The sequence below is a fragment of the Pongo pygmaeus genome, chromosome 9, assembly GCF_028885625.2.
Source record: "Pongo pygmaeus isolate AG05252 chromosome 9, NHGRI_mPonPyg2-v2.0_pri, whole genome shotgun sequence".
NCBI classification, from domain to species: Eukaryota; Metazoa; Chordata; class Mammalia; order Primates; family Hominidae; genus Pongo; species Pongo pygmaeus.
In genome coordinates, this window is record NC_072382.2 from 121,419,185 (window position 1) to 121,446,070 (window position 26,886).

Here is a 26,886-nt window from a genome sequence, read left to right on the forward strand (position 1 = left end):
TGAACAGATACTTCTGTGGAGGAAATCCTGGAGACGGACAGCCCCAATCTTTCTTGGGGGGGGTCTGTCCTCGCCACCCCATACTCCTTAAGTGGGCTATTGGAGGAGACATGGGGAGCCTGTTCCTACCGTGGTTTTCCCTGGAGCCCCTTCTCTGCTCCCCTCTCTTGGGGGCTTGGATTATTTATTTCGTTAGCAGTGCAGCTCCTTCGCTTCTCTGCAGGGAGGGCAGAGTGGGTCACTCTCACAGTGAGGGACGAGACCATGCCCACCCCAATCCCCCCACTCCCACTGCAGCTGCTGCACACCAGACTTCTCTGGAAGCTGCCCTTGGCCACTCTCACCCCAGGCACCTGGGCTCAGGATCAATTGCAGTAGATCATGGAGACAGAGTGGGGTGCAGTGATTCATCACTGTCAGGGCTGTCTAAGAGCTCTGGGGCGGACCTGTTACCCAGCCCTGCTGCTTTGTCTTCAGGAGCAACTTGGGAGAGGCCACTAGGCACCCATCTTCCATTGCCCAGGCTCTTTGTTCCACATGCAGAGAGGGGTCATGGAATCAGACAGGCAAAGGGCCTTGCTCAAGGTCACCTGGTGAGAAGTGGCAGAGCTGGTTGCAGAACCCAGCCCCCTGCCTCCTAGTCCAGGCCTCCCGCCAGCATATTACCTCCCTCCCGTCGGCTGCCATCCAGCCCTGACCACCTGCCCTTCTCTTCCAACCCATTATAGTCAACAGGGAAAATCCCATTTGGTGTGGCTTGCTGTCCCCTGTCCTTCTTGTCATGAACGCCCCAGGAAATTTCCATTGCTTAGGGTCAATTGTGGGGACCAGAGGAAGGTTTTCCAGTGAACCCCACCCAGTGTGGTCACCATGACACCTCGAGGCCTCATGCCAATCACTCTGTTGTGCCCCACGACTCCTGTTTCCTGATGTCTGGCTTGTCCTTCCTATTCTTCTGGGAATCCCCCAGAGCACGTCTCCTCCCCTTCCTCTTCTGGCTCCACCCATCCTGTCCCAGCCTCTCCAGTGCCTCCTAGGCCACCGGAACAGGGATTTCTTCTAGGAGGGCCACCACCTGGCTGACCAGATACACACCAACCCTTCCTCTTGAGCTCCAGGGAATGTATGACAATAGGTTTTCAAACATTCTTTTTTAAAAGCCTTGGAAACTTTCAAAATCCTACATCTCTGATAGTCATATGAAAAAGTGCTCAACATCCTTAGTCATGGGGAAATGCAAATTAAATCATAATAACATACCACTATGCCCTTGCCAGAAAGACTAAAAGCTAGAAGGATGGATGGCACCAAGAGTGGGCGAGAAGCAGAGCCATGGGAACGCTCATACGCCGTTGGTGGGAGCAACATTGGCACAACCACTCTGGAACACTGATTGCATCTACTAACCCTAGTTCCACTCCCAGCAGAAATGAGGGTGATGGGCCCCAAAGTTACATACAAGAATGTTTAATTGTCCCAAACTGGAGACTGCTCACATCCCCACTGATGGTACAAGAGAGAGGCACACTGTGGCCTTTTCACACTTTGGGATAATAATACACAGCAATGGACAACAGACCTCATGGGTGAGGCTCACAGACATCATGTTGAGTGAAAGAGCTGCAAAAATAGTATACTCGAGTCTATTCTATGAATAGAATAGACTAGGTATGACTCCATTTCTGTGAAGTTCCAGAATGGGGGTCATGCCTGGGAGGGAGCATGAATGACTCACAGTCTTGATCCGGGGGTGGTGACATGGGTGTGTACAAATGGAGCTGAACCCCTAAGATCTGTGTGCTTTACTGTTGTTACCGTATTCCTCAATAAAAAAAAGCTTGAAAATGAAAAATAACGAAGTACCAAAACCTTACACAGGATCCTGGTAAGTAAAAATGATCCCGGTTGAGACCTATCCTCTCGCTTCCCATGTCAGGTGGCTCCTGGGGCATTTCTGTAGATAAAACTGTAGAAGGCACCGGAAGCCTTTGCTCCGGGGTGAATGTGGCCTCACGTTCCTGCAGCTGGCCTCAGTGCCCCCTGCAGGAGGGTGGCCCAGTGCGGGGATCCCAACCCAGCCCTGCCCTAAGGGACACATCCCAGTTCCTCCAGACCGGTGCCCCTCCAACAGGCTGGTGGGTCGTGGTGTGAGACGAGGTAAATCAGAGAGAAAATAAGGGAGTAGTGCTCACCACGTAGCCAGGAAGGCACAGAGCTGGGATCCTACCTGGAACTTGGCAAGTGTCTTACTTCTTGATGTTGTTTCCATGATGAGTTCTGTTTCCCCGCTTAGGGCAGATACCCAGTGGTGAAAATAACAGTAAGTAAGAATACTATCCTAGTTCAACGCAGCTGAGCACTCAGTCTGTTCTAGGTGTTCTGTTGAGTGATTTACAAGGAGTCAATTCTTTAATCCTTATAGCCGTCGGTGGCAAGTATCCCTATTACCTGTTTTACAAATACCTTACTCCATATATGAACTATCTTTATTCATCCCAGCAGTCTACTCACATAGATTGAGAAATAAAATTCAGGGAAGGCAGGCACCTTGCTGAAGGTCTGCAGAGCTGATAGGTGGTGGAACCAGTCAAGGTCAGTTTCACTCTAAAGCCCTGTCTCTTTCCTTTCACCAAGTTTTCTATAAATGTCTTCCATGGACTGAACTGATGGAATAAGCATCCAAAAGGAATGCCACAGGCTGAAATGCTGACCCTCATCACCAAGATAAAACATTGCAGAGATGCATGAAAATTACATTTGGGGAGTAAATAGGCAGCCCAAGTACAGAGTGAAGAAGACCTGCTTAGAGGTGGCACACATGAAAACAACTCAAAGGTTTATGTGCCCATCCAAATATTCATCCATCCATCCATCCATCCATCCATCCATCCATCCATCCATCCATCCATCCATCCGTCCATCCACCCACATATCCATCCATCCATCCATCCGTCCGTCCGTCCGTCCGTCCGTCTGTCCGTCCGTCCGTCCATCCATCCATCCATCCATCCAACCCCCTCCTGCCCTCAGAAGTTTAACCACCAGGATTGAGCCCCTCTGTGTCCCATGCCAACCTTCTAAGGTCAGATGGGTCGGCTGTGCCCACTGTGTAAGAGGGGGTAGGCCAGGTTCAGGGAGGACACACAGACAATTCCTCACCCCTCCACCCCCATTCCCTGCTGGTCAGACCAGTTCCAGGGAGCAGTATTTAATACCTGGCCCTCAGAATGAGAGGGAGATGGCAGTGTGTGTGTGTGTGTTTTTTTTTCTTCAGGAACACCTTTTTTTTTTTTTTTTTTGAGATGGAATCTCGCTCAGTCGCCCAGGCTGGAGTGCAGTGGCACAATCTCAGCTCACTGCAACCTCCGCCTCCCTGGTTCAAGCAATTCTCCTGCCTCCTGAGTAGCTGAGACTACAGGTGCCCACCACCATGCCCAGCTAATTTTTGTATTTTTAGTAGAGACGGGGTTTCCCATATTGGCCAGGCTGATCTCAAACTCCTGACCTTGTAATCTGCCCACCTTGGCCTCCGAAAGTGCTGGGATTACAGGTGTGAGCCACTGTGCCCAGCCCAGGGACTTTTCTTTAAAAATAGACTTACATTTATTTTTTATTTTTTATTTTATTTTTGAGATAAAGTTTCACTCTTGTTGCCAAGGCTGGAGTGCAATGGTGCGAACTCGGTCCACTGCAACCTCTGCCTCCTGGGATCAAGCGATTCTCCAGCCTCAGCCTCCTGAGTAGCTGGGATTACAGGCGCCCACCACCATGCCCGGCTAATTTTTTGTATTTTTAGTAGAGATGGGGTTTCACCATGTTGGCCAGGCTGGTCTCGAACTCCTGACCTCAGGTGATCCACCCACCTCGGCCTCCCAAAGTGCTAGGATTACAGGCGTGAGCCACAATGACTGGGTAACAGAATTTTTTTTTTTTTTTAAAGAGCAATGTTAGGCTCACAATAAGATTGAGTGGAAGGTACAGACAGTCTATGGGAAATAGACTCCCTACCTCCACATAGGTATGGCCTCTCCCACTATCAAAAATCCCACACTAAAAATAAAAGAAAAAACTTTCTATACCAGAGGTGTCCATTTGTGGTAGTTGGTGAACACACACTGACACACTGTGACTGGTCCGTAGGTAACTGGGGTTGTTTGATGTTGGTGTGAGGGCTTGCTCTGAGCTGGCCATTGTGACAATGCTTTCCCACAGCTACTGATCAATGGAGTCAAGACTTGAAACCAGGTTTGCCTGACTCTGAAGCCCACGCTCCTAACAGCTGTGTTGCTAAGTGACCTGATGACGATAGCATAGGTTTAAATATCTGAAAATGTGGTTGGGTGAGGAGTAGCCATCTTCCAATATTTGAAGGACTATCCCAAGAAGGCTAGATGGAGTTATTCTGTGTAGCTTCCCAGGGAAATACCTAGACCAATGGGTGAAGTGTAGGGGAGGGAAATTTTGTCCACATAGAAGGGTAGCCCTGTGGCATCAGGGCTTACCTTGAGAGGTAATGAATTGCCCAGCACCAGAGGCTGGGCACATTTGGAGGAAAACCCCTGTCTTGGGGAAGGTTGGGCTTCACCACCTGAAAGGTCTCTTTTATTTTGATTTATTTATTTTAAGACAGAAGATCTCACTCTGTCACTTATCCTGGGGTGCAATGGTACAATTAGAGCTCACTGCAGCCTCCAGCTCCTGGGCTCAAGCGATCCTCCCACCTCAGCCTCCCAAGTAGCTGGGACCACAGGTGTGCACCACACCTGGATAATTTTTTAATTCTTTGTAGAGATGCAAGTCTTGCTATGTCACTCAGGCTAGTTTCAAACTCCCGGCCTCAAGCGATCCTCCCACCTCAGGTCCCCAAAGTGTTGGGATTACAGGCAGGAGCCACCACACCCAGCTAAAAGGCCTCTTTTGACTCTCATTTTGATCAGTTCAATTTGGTTCAGCCTCTGTTGATCACCCACTCTGTGCTAGCTCTGGGCTGGGTACTGGGGATGAGTAAGACATGATCCCAGTGCTTGCTTCGGCAGCACATGTACTAAAATTGCAACGATACAGAGACGATTAGCATGGCCCTGTGCAAATATTACATGCAAATTTGTGAAGCATCACATTAAAAAAGGAAAAGACAAGATGCCAGTCCTCAAGGGGCTGCCAGCCTAGGTTGGAAGGCAGCTTGTGCCGTTCTGTTACTTGCTGTCCCTTTTTGCCCTGGATGCCATGGGGGATCTCAGGGATGAGGGTCCCAGGAGTGTTGCAAAATGAAAAGGAGCTGGCTACTGAGGGGACGGTGGGCGTGAGCAGGAGGTCAGGCTGGGGGACACTGGCCAGCTAGTCTCTGGGTCAGTCATCCCCAAGGAGGTCTTTACTCACTGTGGAATGGAAGAGGCCTTTGTTAGGGACCTTCAGGCCCATCCTCAGGCAGAGAGTGGAGGACTCAAAGAGCACAGGCCCTGCCACCCTCCCCTTCCGCCTCTCTCTGAGGGTCCTCTCTCATCTGCCTAATGGGGATATAGGGGAACTGCCACTTTCCTTCATGAAGCACATTCACTTCTAGGTTGACAGCAACATGGAGTAAGGAGCTCCACTCAGAGAGGGCTATGGGACCTCCTGCCTGGGCTCTTTCATAATCCCTCTTCCCCTTCTGACAGGTGCCCAGGGAACAAGCGCCTATAGGTGGTCTAAACCCCAAAAACCTGCTTCATGAGGATTATGGGTGTGGCTCCATCCTGCCCCCTCCTTGCCTCAGGTGGCGACCTCCATTGCAGTCACTGTCATCCGGGATCCCAAGTCTCACAGGTGACCTCCATTGCAGTCACTGTCATCCGGGATCCCAAGTCTCACAGGTGACGATGATGATGAATATGAAAGTGATGGATGACAACAATAAATAGCATTATTCGGCACTCAAACCCTATGTGTGTTAACTCACGGAATAACCCAACTTCCCACCCCTTCAGTCCCATTTTCCTATCTCAAGACCCACCTCTTCCTCATGACTGACACCTTCCTCTGCCTCCACGCTGGCTGTCTATTGGAATCTCCTGGGTAGCTTATTAAAAATACGCCTGTTTGTTAGGGCCAGGTGCGGTGACTTACGCCTATAATCCCAGCACTTTGGGAGGCCGAGGTGGGTGGGATCACAAGTTCAGGAGGTCGAGACCATCCTGGCCAACATGGTGAAACCCTGTCTTTACTAAAAATACAAAAAATTAGCTAGGCGTGGTGGCACGTGCCTGTACTCCCAGCTACTGGGGAGCCTGAGGCAGGAGAATCACTTGAACCAGGGAGTCGGAGATTGCAGTAAGCCGAAATTGCGCCACTGCACTCTAGCCTGGTGATAGAGCGAGACTCTGTCTTAAAAAAAAAAAAAAAAAAAAGCCTGTTACTGGACTCACACCTATAATCCTAGCACTTTGGGAGGATTGCTTAAGGCCAGAAGTTTGAGACTAGCCTGGGTAACATAGGGAGACCCCTGTCTCTATAAAATAATAATAATAATAATAAGACTAGCTGGGCATGGTGGCAGGTACCCATAGCCTACTTGGGAGGCTGAGGCAAGAGGATTGCTTGAGCCCAGGAGGTCGAGGCTGCAGTAAGCCGTGATTGTGCCACTGCACTCCAGTCTGGGTGACAAACCAAGACCCCGTCTCAAAAAAAAAGAAAAAAGTCTGTCTAGGCCCCAATCCCAATCCCAGAGGCTCTGACCCTACTGGCGTGGGGCGGGGCCTGATTTTTAAAAATCCCCAGATGATTCTGGAGTGTAGCCTGGGTTAAGTTCTCTGCGCTCAATGGGGCCTATGATGTATGTTGATGATGCCCTGCGGCTGGTTCTCAAGGCAAGCGGCCAGCTGTGTGCTTTTCTCCATGGAGCTCAAGATGAGCTTGGATGCAAAGTTGCCACAGGGGCCAGCTTAGATGAGGCCCCAGCTCCTGGAGTGTGTATGTGCTGTGTGTGTGCTGTGGGAGGTATGCTTGGCAGAGGGGAGGCTGGGGTGAGGACATTGCCTGCAGCGCCTCATCTGGGAGTTGTTCCGGGGATGGGGAGTGGAACCGCAGTCCCCCATAGAGAAGGAGTTGGCCTGGCTCTGCCATCAAGCCAGTAAACCCGGAGAAAATAGGGTCTGGGGTCCAAGAAGCCAACAACTAGGTAGAACCCAAGGACTGCTCTGCATCATGCTGCTTGGCATAGTGTCTGGAGGATGTGGGGGCAGAGCCTCCAGCTGTGGGCACCGGTACAGAGGTGGTTTCAGAAGCAGGTCTAGGTGGCACTCCCCTCAAGCGTTCAGAGGGCTTTCCTCCTCCAACTTTCCCACCCAATCCATGTCCTTCTCATTCTTCAAACCATGTCAGATAGCACCTTTTCCAGGAAGTCTTCCCCGATGAGCCCCATCTGACTCCGACAACTCCACTGAACACCAAATATGGATCCTGCAAGCTCAGTTTATATCCCGCTGGGGGTTCTTGCTACTTTGTAAGGGAACAGAAGTTTGTACCAGATCTAGCATCCCCCCAGGAGTCAGGCTGGTGCCACCCCTTCCCCTGGGTTCCTCCCCTCCTGCTGCTCTCAGGATGTGGCTATGCCATTGAGCATGATTGGCGCATGCTTGGGCCAAATCATAGTTTCCTCTCTAGATTTTAGTTCTCCATGTGCAGAATGAGTGTGTTGGAGTAGGATGATCTCTTTTAGAACAACTAATGTAAGATGGTAAATTCTCAAGGCTGCCCGAAATACTCATAACAGATCTCTGTCTGGAGAACTCTGGCACATCCTTCAAGGCCCAGGTGAAATGTCACTTCAGACCCTCCCAAACACAATGACCCACTCCTGTCCTGTGCTACCCCAGCGCTTTACACACAGCTCTGCAACAGCCTGTGGCCAGTATGGCACTGGCCATTTTGGAATTGGGGATACCCAGCATTCTGAGTTCTTTAGAGCTGGGATGCTGGATGTGGCTGTCACAGCACTGCAGTCCCAGAATGGCCAAAAATATGTTGTAAATGAATAAATGAATTCCTCAATTCATCAAGTTTATCTCCTCAACAATCTGCAACCAGGAGTGGGTAGGATAGGGGAACGGAGAGAAAGGCCTCCACAGTCTCCAGAGAGGAGCTTAGTCCTGGGCCCACCAGCCAAGATACGGATATGGTGGGCATATCCCAGGGGGGACCTTAGACACTCAGACAGGTGCTGCTTCCTGGCCCTTGGTCCTCTGCTCTGCTGAGGGTGGTGCTGGAGGGATGGAGGCAAGGGTTGTGGTTTGGGCAGGAGGAGCCACAGCCTAGCAGAAAGTTCTTCCGAGGCTCAACTGGACTAGAAGACTAAGAGTATGCCCTTGGACTCCCAGTATCCTTTGGGCCGGGATGTCTGTAAGGGGACATCCTGGCACCAAGGCCTGGGGAAGGGACTGAGTCTGGCTTCTCCAGCCCAAAGCTCTGTCCAGAGGGGTTGTGCCTGAGACTAATTGGCTTGCCCTCCTTCCGCTGCTGGAGAAAGTCTTGGCTAATTTGCCGGAACGCTCTAGTTAAATGTCAATTAGGACGTTCTGTCCATTGCTCTCTTCCAATATATTAATAATGTAATTACGCATTTATTGCCTGCACAAATTAAAAATTAACTTAAACGGACAGCCTGGAAAACTGAGGAAGTGACCGCTTAAACAACCAATTTGCATCTCATTCGAATATCAACATCTAAACACAGCCCTTTCTAGGATGCTGGGTTTGGCCTTCCAGTGGGGGCTCAGCCAGCTGCCAACAGCTGCTGGCTTCTCCTTCTGCACGCCTACTTCTGCCCGTCCAACCCCAATCCTGGATGTGGAGGATGTGGCCTTGCCCACAATGGGCAGGAGGGTTTTCTGCTAAGCAGCCATCTTGATTTTATCGTTCCTACCCCCTCCCTTTCCCAGGGTTCGTTGGTGTGGATTTCAGTGAAAGGAGATGCTACTGGGTGCGGGGGGTGACGGAGGGATGGCTGGGACGGGGCAGTCGCTGAAGCCCCTGCCACTCCCACCCCCAGGATCGATTTGTCCTGCATTCCAGCCCAGGAGATGGGAAGCAGATGGTGCTGGTGGGGAGAGTGGGGAGGTAACCAAGGAACAAGAAGAACTTCTCTCCAAACAACCAGCCCCCCGGGGGAGAAATGGGGGGGCACAGGAGGGGTGGGTGACGGGGAGAGCTTGCAGGGGATGGGTCTGGGCAGTATCTTCGAAATAGAAGATGAAAGGATAAAGCTCTCAGCTCTTCTCTGTCCCCAGGGACCTAACACGGCAGGTGTGACACTGCTGGTTTTCTTCTCCAAACAGCCACAGGAGGGGACGTGGCAGGAACAGGATAGCAGGAGTGGGTGACAGGGGAACTGGAGTCTGGGGCAGGAGGCACCTGTACCCCCAGGAGGGCACCAGCTGGCACAGGGCTTTCCCTCTCTGCTGCGTGCACCCCCAGCCCTCTCAGGCCTTACTTTCTTAAAGGCCTCTCTCCTGTGTCTGTGGACACCCACACCCCTCCCTCTGCTATGCTGTCGTCAAAGTCCACGGTCTTCTTACTTGCGTGGAAGATGGTTCCGGGGCAGCCTGTGAGCAGTCTCCCTCAGGGCCCCTGCTCCTCTGGAACCCTGGAACCTGGACATGGGGTGGGGGGTCCCTTCCCCTCACCATCCCTCTGTGCCACCCCCTCCAGCTCCACGCCTTCCCCGCCCCCACTGCCATGGAGCAGGGCAGTGATGGGATGCAAACCAGTTTGTTTTAAACACTTTATTTATAAAAAAGTACATTTTTTTCCTCAGTACATTTTCACCCCATCATTTTTTTTAATACAAGTAAAAGGGGGTGATGCAAACACCCCCAGGTCAGAACCAGGAGGATCTGCTGGGCTGTCCCTGGACCAAAGGCGGAAAGGGCGACAAGACGCCAAAGCAAGGTAGTGCATCACGCTGGGAGGGGAGGGTGGCAGTTTCTCCTGGATTCTTTTCATTTATACAAAAAAGGAAAACCAATTTTTTCGACCAAGAATCCCATTCCTCACAGCAGGGGTCAGAAGAGCAGCAGCACCAAGTGGGACAGGGGCTCCTCCTGGCCTCGCAAGCTGGGCAGTGTTGGCAGCAGTGGCAGCAGCAGAAGCCTGGGCACCCTCACCACCTGGGCCACAGCAGAGGGGCCTGCCTCCTGGCATCCCCGGCACTGGGTGGTGTGTGAAGCCTCCCTGTGGGTGTGGGGACCTGGGGCACACCCACCTGCCCCTCACTAGGAGAGGGTTTCTGTTGGCAGTCAGGCTTTGGCGGTCTCTGTCTGGACCCCCGAGGCCTGGGAGCACTCCCCTCCTCCCAGAAGAGGGGACACCCCTGTCTGCTTGGCTCAGCAGAGCTGCCCACACCCACCTAACACAATTCCCAATTTCTCTGCTCTGAGGAAGGCAGAAAAGTTATTGCACCAGTGACTTGGGCACATGGGGGTTGGCTGGCAGAGGAAGCACATGCCCAGGAAACAGGGCCCCTGTAAGGCTCTCTTACAGCCCGGGCACTGGGAACTCTTCGTTTCTCCTTAAGGGCTTTCAGCAGGATCAGACCATTCCCTCTGCCACATCTGTGCTGAGTGACCATCTGGCTGTGCGTGCATGCGTGTGTACGTGTGTGTACACACGCCTGCGCGTGGGTGTGTTGGAGGTGTGAGTGTGTCCACTGTGGGCACATGTGCTGGGTCTGAGGTGGTCGCACTTACAGGCCTGTGTTCACCTACTCTATGCTGCTGCTTTTCAGACCCTTCTGATAAAAGGGGACTCGGCTGGTTCTATTACACATTAGAACAATAACAAAATCTGTAAGGAAACAGGGGCATGGGTGTGGGGTGGGGGGCAAGGACAGGGAGGGCAACAAGAGGCAGGATGACAACTGGGGAGGCCTTGGCACAATTAATACCAAGTTTATTTCATTTCCAGCAAAGCAGAAGCTCAGCTCATGCTGTGGGCATGAAAGAGAGGCAAAATGTCCTCATCTCTCTGCTGGGCTAGACCTCCCTTTTGCCAGCTGGCTGTGTCTGTGGGCCCAGCAGTAGTGCCCGCCTTCCCACAAACTTGGGGCACAGAAAACCTCACATCCCTAGGTCCAAGTGCTGACCCCTGCCTCACGCCCACCCTCAGCCCAGGCTGGCAGCTGCTCGGTGGGTATGCTGAGGCTGGGCCCCTGGCAAGTCAGGAGCCTCCTACGTGGGCCATGCTACATGGACCCCAAAATTTGTGCTTTGCTTGTGGGGAGGGTGTGGAGGTGTCTTAAGTGGGAAGAACTCAGTGCTTTGGCTGGGCTTGGGGTCTTCAAAATCCATCACAGAATGAGGAATAGAGGGTGGCAGTGCAGGATAAAGGAGATGCAGGAGGAGACAGGGGCAGGAAATGCCTCTATCAGGCAGGCCCCCGGGATTGCCTCCTGCCTGGGGGAAAAGGGGACCAAGCAGAGGGGCCAGAGTGTTGTAAGGTGGGATGGGGCAGTGATGTAATGTGGAAAAGGTCCCCTGCCCTGGGGGACACTAATACTGCTGGGAGAAGCAGCCCAGCTCCTCCACCTCCCTCTGCACTGTGGCTGGAAAGACTCCATAATTTTCTCCCCTAACTTCACCCCATCCAGTACCCCAAATGTGTAGAGGGGAGAGCCGCACCAGGGCTGGCATGGCTTCAGACTTCTGCTACGTGGCTACTGGGCAGCCTGGGCTGGGGCCAGGGCAGTGAGGGCCAGACAACGATGACCTACCTGCTGGGCCCAGGGTTGCCGGGGCAGCAATGGAGCTGGCTGGGGGTTCAATAGCAGCACCAGGGAGGGGAGGGGAGGGGCTGGGGGGCTCCCTTAGGAAGCCTATGGCAGGGTGGGTCAGTGCCCGTGGGGCACAGAGTGGTCTGCCTCCCTCCTCCCCAACACTTGCCATCCTGCAGAGCCCCTGACACCCTGGGGTGAGTTAACTGGAATCCCAGTGGGCAGGCATGAAGGGCCGCGAAGCCTGCCTCTCCATCCCAGGGTCCTTCCCGTGGGCATGCCTGTCTAGAGTGCCAGGGGATCTGGGAGCAGATGGAGGAACTGAGGCACTTTGAGCTGGGGGACTGAGAGAGGGCTGGGAGGGGTCTTCCTCCATTATATACATGGGAAGACCCAGTCTGGGGTGGCTGATAGGAACTCAATGTCCCATTCAAGGAGGGAATCTGCACTCAAAGGGAGGGCTTCTCCCAGGCCCTCCCCTCATCCCAGAATGAGGACCAGGGGTGGCTGAGCAGGAGGTGGCCTAGCAGCCCCACCCCCTACACTTTCTGCCAGGCCGGAGGCTTTGACAATGGCCTTTGTGTGTGAGGCATTGTATGGACTCCTCAGTCCCTCGGACTGTTTGCAGAGCTTCTGCCATGTGGGCTTCCTTCTCCACTACCCTCCGTGTGGATGCTTCTTTACCTCTGACTCCTGCAGGTGGATCCCCCCTGGGATCCCAGCCCTGACTAGCCAACAGAACCAAGTGTTGCTAGATAAGGGAGAAATCAGAGAAACCTCCACGCTGTAAGAAGCAGTTTGGGGCGGGCCTGAGAGCCTAGGGTGGAGACACCAGGGGCCCAGTCTCAGCTGTCTCTGGAAGCTTCTATAGGCAGACCCCATTCTCAGCTTAAAGGGGGAATGAGGTGGAAATAGACGGGTGGGCCTTGGGCAGTGCCTGGATGGGGCAGGGCATGGGACCCCAGGGGAAAGCAGGCAGAGAGGAGCAGTGTGTGCATGTGTGTGTGTGTGCACGTCAGCAGAGGCAGAGAGCAAGTGTGGGCCAGAGCCCACCTGGAGCCCCTAATGGAGGGGGCACATTGGGGATAAAGAGGGGACACGTCAGAGCTAGGCCAGCTCCACTCTCTGTGGGCCAATGAGGAAAAAAAATGTAAAACCACCCTCAGCAGGAAAACACTGCCCAAGGCCCCGCTTAACAAACAAGACTCCCTGGGAACTGGGGAGAAGCTGCACCCCTCCCGCTACCTCTTGGGTGCACCGGCTGTCTAGACCCAAGGTCCAAACTCCCGGCTGCATCAGCTTTCACTGGCGGGTGTTGGGTTCCCTCTCCCTGGGAGGAGGAGCAGCATCTGGGGGTGTAGGGAGCTTTTTCCTCTTAGAGCCCCTTGAGCCCTCCACCCCCAGTGAAGAAACACAAACAAATTCCAGTGTTGGGGGGCGGGGGAGGCTGGCTCCCCAAACCCTGGAGGGATGCCCAGGTACACAAGATGAGAACAGGGCTCCCTACACAGAGGGCAGGCAGGTGGGGCCCGTAAAGGGAAGATACAGTAACACTAAAGCCACAGTCGAACACAACACCATGGGGAAGGGCGGAGGAGAGGGAGGAAATAAAACACAAAGCCAAGTCGTGGCTGCCCTGGGCTCCCCTGGCCCCCCAGGAGTTCGGGGCTGGCTTTGGGCAGCTGGGCAAGTCTCTGTTCAGCTCCTGGAGTGGGAGGTGGGGGGTGGGCAGGGGGCGTGCGGGGAGGGGCTAGGGAGGAGCGGTCACAGACAGAGGCTCTGGAAGTGGGGGCTACACGTACCACTCCTTCTTGGAAATGAAAGACCCGTCGTTCTGAGAAACCATGTTCTCAGCCAAGTCCAGCTGCTCAGGGTCGTACTGGTAGCCCAGAGTCCGGTCCCCGTAGCCGTCCTGACGGGCCTCGGCCTCATCCACAGTGAAGTAGGGCCGCTTGGCGTCCTCGTCATATTTGGGGTGGGGGCCGCCCACCTTGCGCTCGCCCCCTCCACCGCCCTCCTCCTCCTCCTCCTCCTCATAGCTGCTTCCACCCAGTGGGCCAGCCTTCTTCTCGTCGTCCGAGTCATCGGGGTACTGCAGGTTCTGCGCCATCGGTGGGTGGTGCTGGGGGATGCCTGCCTTGCTGTAGCCATTGCCATACACGTGCTTCTTGGTGCTGTAGTCACCCTTGAAGGTGTGCCGGCGCCGACGCAGGGCGACCACGATCCCGCCGACCACAATCAACACCAGCAGGATGCTCCCCGCCACGCCCCCAATGATGGCCGTGGGCACCGGCCCGGCGCGCCGCCCATGTTCGGGAGGAGATGGGGTGTAGGGGAATTCTGGGTGAGGAAAAGAGATGGAGGGGACAGCATCAGCGTGTGCTCCTGGGGTGTAGAGGGGGTGGGAGGGAGGCAGGGGGCAGGGAAAGGAGAGGCCAGGAAGGACAGGCTGTCTGCACCCCAGGTTTGAGCAGCTCCAGTTAGAGGCCCCGCAGCACCCCACCATCCTGGAGCCCTAACATGCCGCAGCATTGGTAGCTGGAGTGAGAGACAGGCAAGAGGAGAGGCAGGAGGCAGTACCCACAGCACCAGGGTCTTCCATCCCCAGTCCTTGATGTGGTGCTGGCCCAGCTCAACCCCTATTCATGGTGCAGTGAGACGTGTGCCAGTTCCAGCTGCAGCACACTGTCCACTCCATGCCATTCACAGCCACAACCCTGAGGAGGTATGCCATTCATTCTCATTGGATATCTGAGGAGCTGAGGCTTGCAGAGGTTAAATAACTTGCTTGAGGCCACCCAGCAATGATGCAACGTTGCTTCTACTTCACATAGAACGTGTGCAAATGTCACTGATACCCCTCTGCCAGACACCTGGCAGTCACTCTGCCCCAACACCATCAACTTGGCTTCCAAGACCCAGAACCAGGAGCCACCTAGGTGTTCTGCACCTGATTTTGTCTGCCTGCAGGGCACAGGGAAAACAGGTTCCCAGGCACCGGCTCAGGAGATGCCCCGTGAGTGCCAATCAGCTGCCAAGGTGCCAGAAACCAGGGCTGTGGTTCTTGGCTGTGGTCTGGGCCTGGCAGTGCTGCCAGCCTGGGTTATAAGTGTAAGACACCAGCATGGCAGGGCACAAGCACAGGGCAAGGATGGCAGAAATGGGGGTGAAAGCATGTGCGTGTGTGCGTGCATGGCTATGTCAAGTACACACAAGTGGGCACAGGCACAGGCACACACCCTTGCTGTCATAGCAAGCCCACCACTCAGGGAGCACATGCTAGGAGGGCCTGCATGCCTGTGCCGACATGATGAACGTGAGTGTGCAAATCTGTATGCTCCGTGGACACAGCCGAAATGAGGAGGCAGGAAAGGTGAAAAGAAGAGAAAGGAAGCAGGTGGGATGGGAGAGAAGGCTGGGTGGGTGGCTTTCTGTGCCAGTGGGGCCGGGCCACAGTACTGTTCTTTGGCCAACACTGCCCCTTCCCTTGCCTTACAGGGCCTGGGAAGGTGGCTGAAACCAGGGCCATGCCACAGGTCAAAGAGGCCCTAAGGTGAGGCTAAGGGAAACGGTTCCTGGCACCACCACAGGGTGGCACCGGAGACCACAGCTGGCCTCGGTCAGAGGCACTAGGCTGCCAGTCTAGGGCAAGCCCAGAAGGCTGACCTCGGCCGCTCAGGCCCTCCTTGCTCCAGGCCCACGTAAAGGGCCAGTTTGCCCGTATACTGTTTGCCTGTATACTGCTGCTGGCTCACTCTCTGATTCAGTATCTCTCACTCCATGGGAATCACGCTCCTCCCCTGAGCCCACTCCCTCCTCCTGGGGCGTGTGTGGGGTGCTGCCCCACTCGGCAGGCCGCAGCAGGGTGGAGATTCTAGGAAAGAGGAAAGGCCTTCCAGGAATTTGGGCTGGAAGGGCTGACGAAAACACAGGGCCCAAGGAAGGGGAGGCCACTCACTCGTCCAAGGCCACGCGGCTGAGCCGGGACCGCCCAGGGGCTCCTGTACACGTGGGCACTGGCAGAGGAGCACCGCCATGGAGGACCCCGCTCCCCACCTGCCACCACCATCCTTGGTGCAGGTCAGCCAGCAGCTGCCCAGTACATATTCACGGGATCTTTGTCCTGACCACCTGTCTCCGCAGCAGCCTCCCTGGAACCTCAAGCATCTCGCGGCTCACCAGGTCCCATCTCTTTACCGCCCTCAAAAGGGTCCCACAACTGCTCCCCATGAGGTGGGAGCAGCCTCCACCAGGGGTACCCCAGAGGCAGCTGGGAAGAACCTACCCTCCTCTGTACTCCTCCTGCCTGCCCCCCTCCTCGGTTCTCACCCAGATCTGAATGATCTCTCCCGTCTACACCTGCCTTCCTCTCTTCATCCATCCCTCCCATCAGCAAACATACTGAGCATCTATCCTGCTAGTCACGGGATATGAGAAACTCACAGCCTCCCCAGGGAAGCAAAGGACACTCAGAGACAGTACATGCAGATGTTAAGGGAACTGGCAGGGAAGTGCAGGGTGCAGGGGAACGAGGTGGTGTGTCCTGGCATTAGAGAAGGCTTCTTGGAGGAGGCCGGACTTGGAGAGGCCAGGAGGATAAGGAAGCATCCAGATGGAGGGAGCTGCCATTTTTCTGAAACATGTCCCTTGCCTTCCAATACAAGATTCCGTGGTTCTTGGCTTTCCTCTCTGAGTGCTATCTCCAGCTGTGTTGCTCCTTCTCTCTGTTCCAGCTGTCTCGCTAGACGCTTTGTCCTGGGACCCTCAGCCTTGACCCTCTGCTTTCTTTCCTAGTGACAGACTAGTACCAACTTCCGGAGTCACCCTTATCCTGCTGACTCTCCAAATTATTTAGGGTACACAGTTCTCGCCCAACTCTGGGACTGTATCTCCACAGCATCTCTCAAACTGTGGCCCACGGAATCTCAAACCATTGGCTCAAAGGGTCAGCAAAAATAGGGGGGTCGAAATGTTGGCTTAGACAACAGCATCAGAGCCTGTTACCTTCTCGTGCACACTGTGAACTATTAGAGGGACACGTCAAATGCCACGTTTCCCAACACACTGGAGCATGAACCCCATACCTCCTGCCTCCAAGACAGTCTCACATAACTGATATCTAGGTGGACACATTAGAAAAACTGACCTCTAGCACATCCTCATTTGCAATTCTCACCACCACTTCAAAACCCATCTGTACCAACCTGGTTTGCCATCTTCCTTCTAAACGCTCTCCATTCGACACAACTTCCTGTCTCCACCGCCACCACCATGGAACTTATGCCAGGTTTTACTGCTGTGGTCGATTCCTAAATCTCCCACTTTCGTTTTGCCTCTGCCTGCCTTGAATCACCCCACCTGCAGTCACCAGGTTAATCTTCACTGTGTAGACACAACCACTCGCTTTCTCAAAGACCAGCGATGGCTCCCCAACTGCCTGTTGGGCTGTGCAGTCTGGCCTTCAAAGCTTCCATCATGCAACCGTATCTTGGGTTTGGTCAACTCACCTTCCTTGCTGTCCTTGTTATCCAAGTTGATTCCTTACTGCAAGCCTTTACACATGCAGTTTGCCCCGCCAGGAATGCCTTTCCTCATCCTCCCTCCCCACCTATTGCACTTCTCCAGCCCCTTCTTCAGGAGCTTTCTCTTCTCCAGTTTACCGTGATCTTTTTCTCTTTCGAATTTTTATGTACTAATGGTCTGCACCTCTCATTCTGGTTGTAACAATTGCTAAGGTCATTCCATTAATCACATACTGACATAGCATAGTAAAGCCTGTATAAATTGCAAATAAATGCAAATTAGAATTTACCATGGCTGGCTCTGGTCCTTCTGCCAGTTTTCAAATGGCTAAAGTTCTTCTCTTCCGCAGGAATGAGGACAGGGTTTGAGGAAGTGGCAGCCTCATGATCATTTGGGATTCACTCATTTCAGTGTGTTGCAGTAGTCTATAAGCTCACTATTGTTACTTTTGTGCTTTCTTCAACAGCAGAGACCCAATAAAAAATAAAGCTCTCCTACATTTTCCTCAACTAGGTTGAATTTTCTGGACCTCTCAAGCCACATCATTGCAGTATGGTAGAGTGTATGGTCATATCTGTTTTCACAAGAATGACTGGTGTCCTAACTAGTTTGTAAGTTATAATTGAAAATGCAGGCTGGGCACAGTGGCTCATGCCTGTAATCCCAGCACTTTGGGAGGCTGAGGCGGATGGATCACCTAAGGTCAGGAGTTCAGGACCAGCCTGACCAACATGGTGAAACCTCGTCTCTACTAAAAATACAAAAATTAGCCAGGTCTAGTGATGGGTGCCTATAATCCCAGCTACTTGGGAGGCTGAGGCAGGAGAATTGCTTGAGCCTCGGAGGTGGAGGTTGCAGTGAGCCAGGTTTGTGCCATTGCACTCCAGCCTGGGCAACAGTGCAAGACTCTGTCTCAAAAAAAAACAAAAAAAAACAAAAAAAAACCAACAAAAAAAAACACCTTGAACCTGACCTCTTCTCACCGTCTCCCTCACTACCACGCTGATCCAAGATACCCTCATCTTTCATCTGGATTATTGATTGCAATAGCTGCCTAACTGCTTTCCTCATTCCACCCTTTCCCTCTGTGGACTGTTTTCCACACAGCAGCCAGACAAATCCTGTTGAAGTGTAAGTCATATCTACTCAGAGCCCTCCAATGACTCTCCCTAGAGCCTTAACATGCTCTGCGTGCCCTACGCCCCGCCCCACCTCTGAAGTCATCTGTTCCCGCTTTCCTGCAGGCTTGCTCCACTCCTGGCACATACTGCACGGGCTGCTCTGTCCCCTGGTGTCCCCTGGAAGCCACTTCCCCAGGGGCCCCAGGTTCACTCCTTTACCCCCTTTGGGACCCAGTTCAAATAGCCCCTTCTCATCAAGGCCTTCCCCAACTACCCTATTTAAAACTGCGGCTCATAAGCCCACTCCACCTGTGTGGTCCCCAGCACTTGGGATCCCCTTACCCTCTTTTTTTCCTCCTCAATTTCACCTTCAAAATTACTACTTTTTTTTTTTTTTTTTTTTTTTTTTTGAGACGGAGTCTTGCTCTGTTGCCCAGGCTGGAGTGCAGTGGCACCATCTTGGCTCACTGCAACCTCCGCCTCCCAGGTTCAAGCGATTCTCCTGCCTCAGCCTCCTGAGTAGCTGGGATTACAGGCAGGTACCACCACGCCTGGCTAATTTTTGTAATTTTAGTAGAGATGGGGTTTCACCATGTTGGCCAGGCTGGTCTCAAACTCCTGACCTCAGATGATCCACCCGCCTCAGCCTCCCAAAGTGCTGGGATTACAGGCATGAGCCACCGCGCCCAGCCTACATATTTTTTAAAAATGTATTTTATCTATTGTCTTTCCTCCTATGTGAAAACGTAAGCTCCACAAGGATAGGGACTTTGTGTCTGTTTTGCTCATGGATTTATACCAAGCACCTAGACTGCCTGTCATATGGCCAACGTTCAAGAAATATTTGTTGAATGACAGAATGAATTCTACAATGGCAAGATTATGTCTTAGAGATAAGCCTTGTTCTAGGCAGAGCAAGTATTAAGGAGAGACTCAAATAAACCTGCATGGGGCCCACTGGGACCTTGTTTCTCTGGAGTGGGTGACAGGAGGAGTGGTGTGGTGGCTTGGGACCAGATTATACTAGGTTTTTTTTTCTCCTCCAGGTCTTCTGTTTAATTTTTTTTCCTAAGTCCTTTTTTTTTTTTTGAGACAGAGTCTCGCTCCATCGCCTGGGCTGGAGTGCAGTGGCGCGATCTCGGCTCACTGCAACCTCTGCCCCCCAGGCTCAAGCAATTCTTGTGCCTCAGCCTCCCGAGTAGCTGGGACCACAGGCACGCACTGCCACACCCGGCTAATATTTTGTAGAGATGGGGTTTCACAATGTTGGCCAGGCTGGTCTCGAACTCCTGATCTCAAGTGGTCTGCCCACCTCGGCCTCCCAAAGTGCTGAGATTACAGGTGTGAGCCACCGTGCCTAGCCAACTTTTTTCCTTAAGTCCTAAGGAGGTTTACTCTTTCCTGGGGATTTTTTGGGACCAAAGAACCCTGGTTATTTTGTTTAGGGCTGGGCCTGTGTAGCAGCAGCAGAATGGCTGGGATGACCTTCCAGCATCAAAGACTTTCGAGTGAGGATACTGAGTGAGGGAGAGAAGAAAGGAGAAGCGTGGGGACCTAACTCATTTGCAAGCAGAAGGGGCTGTCTGGCGTGGAGTGGAGCGTCCTCCCTTCCCCCTCCATCCCTCCAGCTGTTACACTCAGCCAGTAGCTCCTGTCTCTGTGCCAGGAGCAGAGCTGCAAGGGCCGCAGCTGGGAGGAGAGAGAAGAGCCAGGCCGCAGGGTCATTTGTGTTTGCTGGCAGGGGCCCAGCCAGCCTCCCTCACATCCTCTTACAAAGGGAGCAGCTTGTCCCCATTCCTGAAGGGTTGTAACCTCTCTTCTGGGGTCCCTGGCTGGCCAGGACAGTGGGGAAGTGGGGGCTCTGCATGCCTTTGGGGTCCTGGTTCTCTGACTGAGGTGGGTGGACTGGTGCTGGGGGCTTTGGATAGATCTGAGGTGGAGTGAAGTGTTAGGGCTTACAGTCTGGATCTAGGATCTGGAGGTCTGGGGTCAAAGAGAATGTTTGGGTTTGCCTCCAAAACCAATGCCTGGCGCTTCCTCAGGCAGGAAATGCTCCGGCATCAGATTAGGCCTGGAAGCTGCAAGAACTACACCTCCCAGCATGCAGTGCAGCCAGCCACAGGGAGAGTGGGGAGGCCTGGGGTCCACCTCTGGGAAGCCCTTCTGTCCATCTGTAGCTGCAGCAGCTGTGCCTCGTGTCAGACCATCAGGCAGGGCCTCGGCAAGCTGGGGGAGAACCGAATCCTCCCAGAGGCACGGATGCAGCTGCCTTCTCAGACCTCCCAACACACTGCCATTCGCTGGCTCAGAGAATGGCACGTTGCCGCGGCACAGCCACGGGCTCCCACGTGCACACTCAGCATGCAGACGGAGCCTGCTCACACTGGTTCACATTTACATGCCCAGAGACACATGTCCATACCATGGCTGGGCATGCACAATTGCAGGCTCACACCTGCTTCCCTTCCAGGACACTGGCCGTCAAGGCCCGCAACTCTGGGTCTAAAGAACTCCAGGCCTGATGGACAGACTGTGACCCTCACCCGCAAGGGATGAGCCTGGGCTTCACTGGAAATATGAGTTGGGACAGACGCCCTGCACCCTGGGATGGGAGTGGGGATGGACATCCTACACCCTGGCAGCCTCCCTGTCCTGCTCTTGGGAGTGGCGAGAGGCTGGGTCTCAGCTGGAGAGGCCTGGCCTGTCTCCTCCCAACACCCACAGGGATAGAGGCTGCCTCATTTGTTTTTTTTCAGTCTGGTCGAGGCTGCACCCTGGGCCTCTCCCCACCTTGTCATTACCCCAGAGGGAGAAGGGAGGGAGCTTCATTTTGTGACCACTGGGCCCACCCCATGAAACTGCTCCTCCATGTAAGGGGCCTCTGAAAGGGGCTTCTCTGGGGCCTGTGCCCACGGAAGCACACACAGATTCTGTCGGGTCCATCTTCTCGGTGCCCCCATAGCCACAGCCACAGCCCGGGCCTGTTGTTTCCCACTAGGGACTCACTCATGGTGGCAGCTCCTAACGGGTGTCCCAGTGCCATCCACGCAGCCCCCTGAATGCTCAGTCTAACCCACACACCTCGCCACGGTGCTTCCCGGCAGAGAGCCCTTCAGAGACTCCCTGTGGCCAACAGAGAGAAGGCCTTGCTCCTTCTTCCCTGCCCATTCTGCTCCAGCCATTTTCCTTCCCATGCTTCCCGGGCCTGGGCATCCCGCCCTCCAGCCCCACCTACTCACTCATCTCCCAGCAACCACTCAGTGCTCCCTACTTGGGGGCCCAGGTCCCCAAGAAGCCGTGCCAAAGCGAGTCTGCGCAGGTGTGCAGTGGCCCAGCACACACGTGTTCTGCACACACGTGTCCCTCCAGCACACCCCCTGCTGCCCACCTTCTGCCCTGCCCCAGTCACTCCTCATTTCCCTTTCCAGATGTGCCCAGGGCAAAGTTATTACCCAAACGAATGCCCAGAATGAAAAATTAAATTTCCACTTATCCCTCTCGCTCATGCATTCCCTCTGGACCAGTGGGGCTTAGAGCAAGGGCATGGCTGTGCCCTGCAGGGTGGGCTCCCCAGAGAATGTGGCAGGCATGGGCGGACATGGGATGGAGGGTGGTGAGGTCAGCTGCTGCTTGGAAATTGCCTGAGAGCACAAGAACAAACAGCCCTGAGAAGGCTCAGGACAACTCCCTGAGTCCTCTGGAGGGGGCTGAGAGTCCCTCCCGAGGAAGGCCAGCCGCTCAGCGCCTGGAACTATCAATGATTCAGTGAGTGCATGTGTCCCTGGCTCCTGCCTAACGGGGCTGTCAGCAAGAGCCATGTTGTGTCCCTCTTCCAGCTGGGACCCTAGGTGGCCCAGCCCTCCTGCCCCCAGCCCACACCCCTCACATGCTGATAGCCCACCCTAGGTGGCCCGGCCCTCCTGCCCCCAGCCCACACCCCTCACATGCTGATAGCCCACCATCAGGGGAAGGTATCGCCACGCAGGGAGTACTGCATGATCGTAAGAAGCCTGAGACAAGTGTGAGTATCCCCATATCAGAGGTTAGGAAGCCAAGGCTCAGAGAGGTGAAGCACTTGCTCAAGGCCACACAGCTAGGAAGAGCCAGTGTGTGAACACTCAGGCCAGGTCTGTGCTGTCCCCCATGTGACAATGCCTCCCTGAGGGGTGGCCATGTTCCCTATGGCCACTCCACATGGAACACAGGCCCTGCCCTTCCCACCTCCCCCCTGACTCCCCCAGTATCTCAGGGCTGGAGCTCGGGTAACCATGAGGCTCCTTTTGAGCTCTACTTGGACCTTCCCCGCTGGGGAGAAGTGTGTGACACCGGCCCCTTCCGCCTGCCAACCCGTGGGAACCCCCCAGCTTTCCCCAGGCTCCAACCCTGATGCTCCTCCTCCTATGACCAGTCTCGGGGCCAAGTCTAGGGATTGCAGACAACAGCAAGTGGTTCTACACTGCCGCCCGTGGGTGACAGACGTGACAGAACGGCTCTGAGGACAGGTAGGCGCAGACCCTGGGCAACTTCACATGGCTCTTTCTGCAGCTGTGCCCTAAATATACCCACAAATGAGGTCTTCCACTCCCGAGACACTGGCTCAGAGCTCATGAATCCTCGTGGCTTGCAGGTGTGCAGTGGCTTTGTGGCCGGAGGCCAGCAACTGCCAACCAGTCTTCTGTGTCCCTGAGCATGTTACTTCCTATATCTCAGTCACAGTGGGACACCACTTCCTCTTTTAAGACACTCTGTCACCTTGTCACCCTGCAGCTAGCTCAGGTCCACTGTAAAAGACACTCCCCATGTGAAGTTGTGATGGCAGTTTACCCCTGTGTGGACTTGTTTTGATGCTTCCATTGATAATAATGATAATGTTGGAGGTCAGGGTAATAATCACGGAGCACTGGCCATTTATTGACAGACTGATCTGTGCTAGGTGCTTGACCTACATCACGTAGAATTCTGACAACAGCCCTTCAAGGCGCATCATACTGTCCCCGTTTTACAGATGAGGGCCTGTCCAGGGTCACAGCTGTCTGACATTAAGCCCATGCTCCTTTCACGTCCCAGGTGAAGTCTCTCCTCAGAACATCCTAGCTCTTGTCCTCCCTTTGCCCAGATAGATAAGTTGACAGAAAGCTGCAGGGAAAGCTCAGTTGCAGGGCACACAAAGCACTATGGCTTTGGGCTACATCTTCGCTTTCTCTCCAGTCTCCCTGCTTTGAGGTAAGCCTCACTTTCTGGCCCATGAAGAGGTCCTCGGCAATAGGTGCAGAGCTTGGAGGAGATGAGCTCCACCTGCAAACCTATCCCCCCCACCACGCCAGCATCCCACAGCATGTTCTGCTGGCAGATCCACGGGCAGGCTCTATTGGCCCCCAAAACAGCATTGCTGTAAACAGCACTTCCTTCTTCCCTCCCAGAGCCTTCCTCCTGCCCCTCTCTGATTGGGGGTCACCCTGAGTGTCTCATTTGCACCCTTAAATGAAAGAAAGAGAAAAGCAAAGCAAAACCAATGGCCAGAGCTCAAGGGAGAACTAGAGAAGCAGGAAAAGGAGATACTCTTCCTGCAGTGGCACCGCTCAATGGTGAGGGATGCAGGTGGTGAAGGAACCCGTGGGTGAGGAGAGGCTGGGGAGGATGCAGCTTCCTACCTGTGATATTGACCTCCACCTGGCCTGAGCGTGTGCCGATGGGGTTGGTGGCCTCACAGATGTAGGTCCCTGCCAGGCTGTAGTTGATGGGTCCCTTGAAGAAGAGGGTTCTGTTCTGGGCCTCCACACCCTTGGGGAGAGAGCCATTCAGCCTGTGGGAAGTGGGAGACACAGCGTAGGGTTATGACTCTCCAGCCTCAAGAAGCTGTTCCTGGGTCACCCACTTGGCTCCAGGCCCCCTAGACCTTTTGCTGAGCTTCTGTGGTAGAGTCTGTCTTTGAAGGAAGAAAAATAATAATAATAATCTCTTTCACTTGGTAGTTTTATATTATTCAGCTTTTCATATTTGATCATAATATGGGAATATAGGCAGGCTAGGTAGGTGCTGGTCCCACTTAACAGATGAAACCTGAGGTTCAAGGCCAGGGAACCAGCATCATGGGAGCTCCAGCCAAATCTCGGGACTCCTGGTAAAGTGCTCTTTCTACTTTCTATTCACATCTCATGGTTGTTGGTCCTTGGTCTCCTGGGCAGCTGGTTAATAATACAGATGCCAGCCGGGCGTGGTGGCTCACGCCTGTAATCCCAGCACTTTGGGAGGCCGAGGCAGGTGGATCACATGGTCAGGAGTTTGAGACCAGCTTGGCCAATATGGTGAAACCCTATCTCTACTAAAAGTACAAAAATTAGCTGGGTGTGGTGGTGCACGCCTGTAGTCCCAGTTACTTGGGAGGGTGAGGCAGAAGAACTGCTTGAACCTGGGAGGCGGAGGTTGCAGTGAGCCGAGATTGCGCCATTGCACTCCAGCCTGGGTGACAGAGTGAAACTCTGTCTCAAACAAACAAACAAAAAATAATAATAATAATACAGATGCCTTGGTTCTAACCCCAGATCTCCTGAAGCAGAACCACTGGGGCAAAGACCTGGGAATCTATATTTGACAAGCCACTCAGGTAACGAGATAGGAAGTATGTTCCATTCCACTACTTTGTGTTTTTGCTGGGAATGTCACAGGACCTTTTCATGTGGGAAGTGACTTGCAAATTTGCCAAGGACAAGGGATCTTCTTCCTTCCTCCTGACCCCTAAGGCCACAAAGCTATTCTGTTGAACCTCGCAGCTCCTGGGTCCACAGAGCTGAAACCAGCCAGCAGGCTCTGCCCACTCACACCTTCAGAAGCACTTTTTATTCTAGGAAGTGGGGGATCATAGGTAGGGCACACCAGTGCCCTCTGCTCCCCAGAAAAAGAGGACAGACTCCTGGGCAGCTGTCTCCTGGCCATCCATATCAACCTTCTCCTTGGTTCCCCACGTCCCTGTCTTTCTGTGTGTTCCATCCAGCTCTTCTCTGGGAAGAGCCTTGGCCCCAGCTGTCAGAGCCGGCTGGAGGGGAGAAGGCGAAGGCAAGGCAAGGCGAAGACTGTGAGGCCAAGAAGGGGATAGTGGGCCGCAGGGCACGTGCTCCATGAGCACAGGCGTTCTGGGCTGGCTGCTGCCTCCTCCCCAAGAATCTGGGGGTGCCAGAGAGAAGGAATAGGAACAAAGAAAGAGCTGAGATGCTCCAGAACACCGGCTTCCCTGGGGACACCTCGATAAAAATAAATACTGGGGGGTTGGGGTGGGAGTGACTCAGGCTGAATCACCAAAGGAAAATGACAAAACTCTTTATTAGGAAGAGCGAGGGAAGCAGATCACAAGGGAAACCCCTCTGGCAGAATGGCTTGTTCCACTGACCCTGACACTGTCACGCATGGATGTAATGTATATGTGTGTTTTTTTGGGGGGGTTATTCTCTCATGGCCCCGCTTCTCACTGAGCCCAGACCCTAATTTCTTCCCTGCCTAAAGGCTCCTGGAGGTAGGGTAGTTGCCCCTCATCACCTGTGGTCCAGCCAGCCATCTTCCAAGGTGACTGGTCAGCCCTGCAGCACTTACGTGGTCCAGTGGTACTCAGTGGCTGGGGGGTTAGCATCAGCTTTGCAGGTGAGCTTCACATCCATCCGCTGCAGGTACCAGTTGCCATCAAACCCCTCAATGGTTACCTCAGGCTCATCTGTGGGGCAACGGATGTTTGAAGAGGGTGAGGTCAGGAGAGCGGGACTTAGAACAAGGGAACTTCAGCCAGGAAGGGATGGAAGGAGCAGTGGCATGGAAACAGCCAGGAGAGAAGGAAGTGTGGGAGGGAGGGTGGCGATTGCAGAGCCCGGGAGTGGAAACAGGAGGGGGACAGGGAAGGAGGAGAGAAAACGAGCAAAGGGAGGAGATAGGGGAGACAGGAGGGGAGAAGAAAGCACCCCCAGAAAGAGAAAGGGAGGAGAAAGGAGAGGAGGAGGGAGGAGGGACAGTGGCGCCCACCCCAGGAGGCCCCTGGCAGCCAGCCCTGCTCACACTGCACGTTGAGAGTGAGGCTTTCCTTGAAGCGGTCCATGTGGTAGTTGACGATGCAGGCCAAGGACTGCTGGTGGGCTTCCCTGCTGGGCACCAGGCGGTAACGGCTGATGACCGTCACTGTGCCGTTGGGGTTCCGGATCTCCTGGTACTCTGCCTCACCTTTTAGCCGAGTTTCCCATGATACCACACTGGGAGGCTTCCCATTGGCTGAGGTGCAGGTGGCCACCAGGACCTTGTCATCCTGCCCCTTCTTGGCTCGAAGCACTGCCTGGGTACCCTCTATCCAGTTGGTGGGTTTGGCTGCGAGGAAGCAGAGAGAGTGATGGGACTAGCCCTGTTGACTTGTCCAAGATGCACCGGCCAAAAGGGTGTGGCGTCCGTCAGGCCTTGTCTTCAGGTCCCCTTGGCCATCCCTGCCTCTCAGCTGTGCTGCACCAAAGACTGTCCCAGAACCTCTTG

General features: G+C 54.0%; 1 protein-coding gene and 1 non-coding gene across 3 annotated transcripts in view; one reads left to right on the plus strand and one right to left on the minus strand.

Moving 5' to 3' along the window:
* NECTIN1 (nectin cell adhesion molecule 1) overlaps positions 1-26,886 on the minus strand; it is a 94,502-nt gene that overhangs the window by 17,031 nt on the left and 50,585 nt on the right. The window contains exons 3-6 of one of the 2 annotated variants that reach the window (XM_054438540.2): positions 26,425-26,727; positions 25,972-26,089; positions 24,039-24,190; positions 9,744-14,083 (exon numbers count right to left, since the gene is read on the minus strand). In XM_054438540.2, coding sequence (XP_054294515.1) covers positions 13,536-14,083; positions 24,039-24,190; positions 25,972-26,089; positions 26,425-26,727 — 1,121 coding nt within the window. In that variant the 3' untranslated portion in view covers positions 9,744-13,535. Of the gene's footprint in view, positions 1-9,743; positions 14,084-24,038; positions 24,191-25,971; positions 26,090-26,424; positions 26,728-26,886 lie in introns of those variants that run through there. The other variant, XM_054438541.2, reaches the window with a different exon arrangement.
* Positions 5,021-5,126, plus strand: LOC129009099 (U6 spliceosomal RNA). The gene has a single exon (XR_008492642.1). It is a non-coding gene; the product is annotated as a U6 spliceosomal RNA (small nuclear RNA).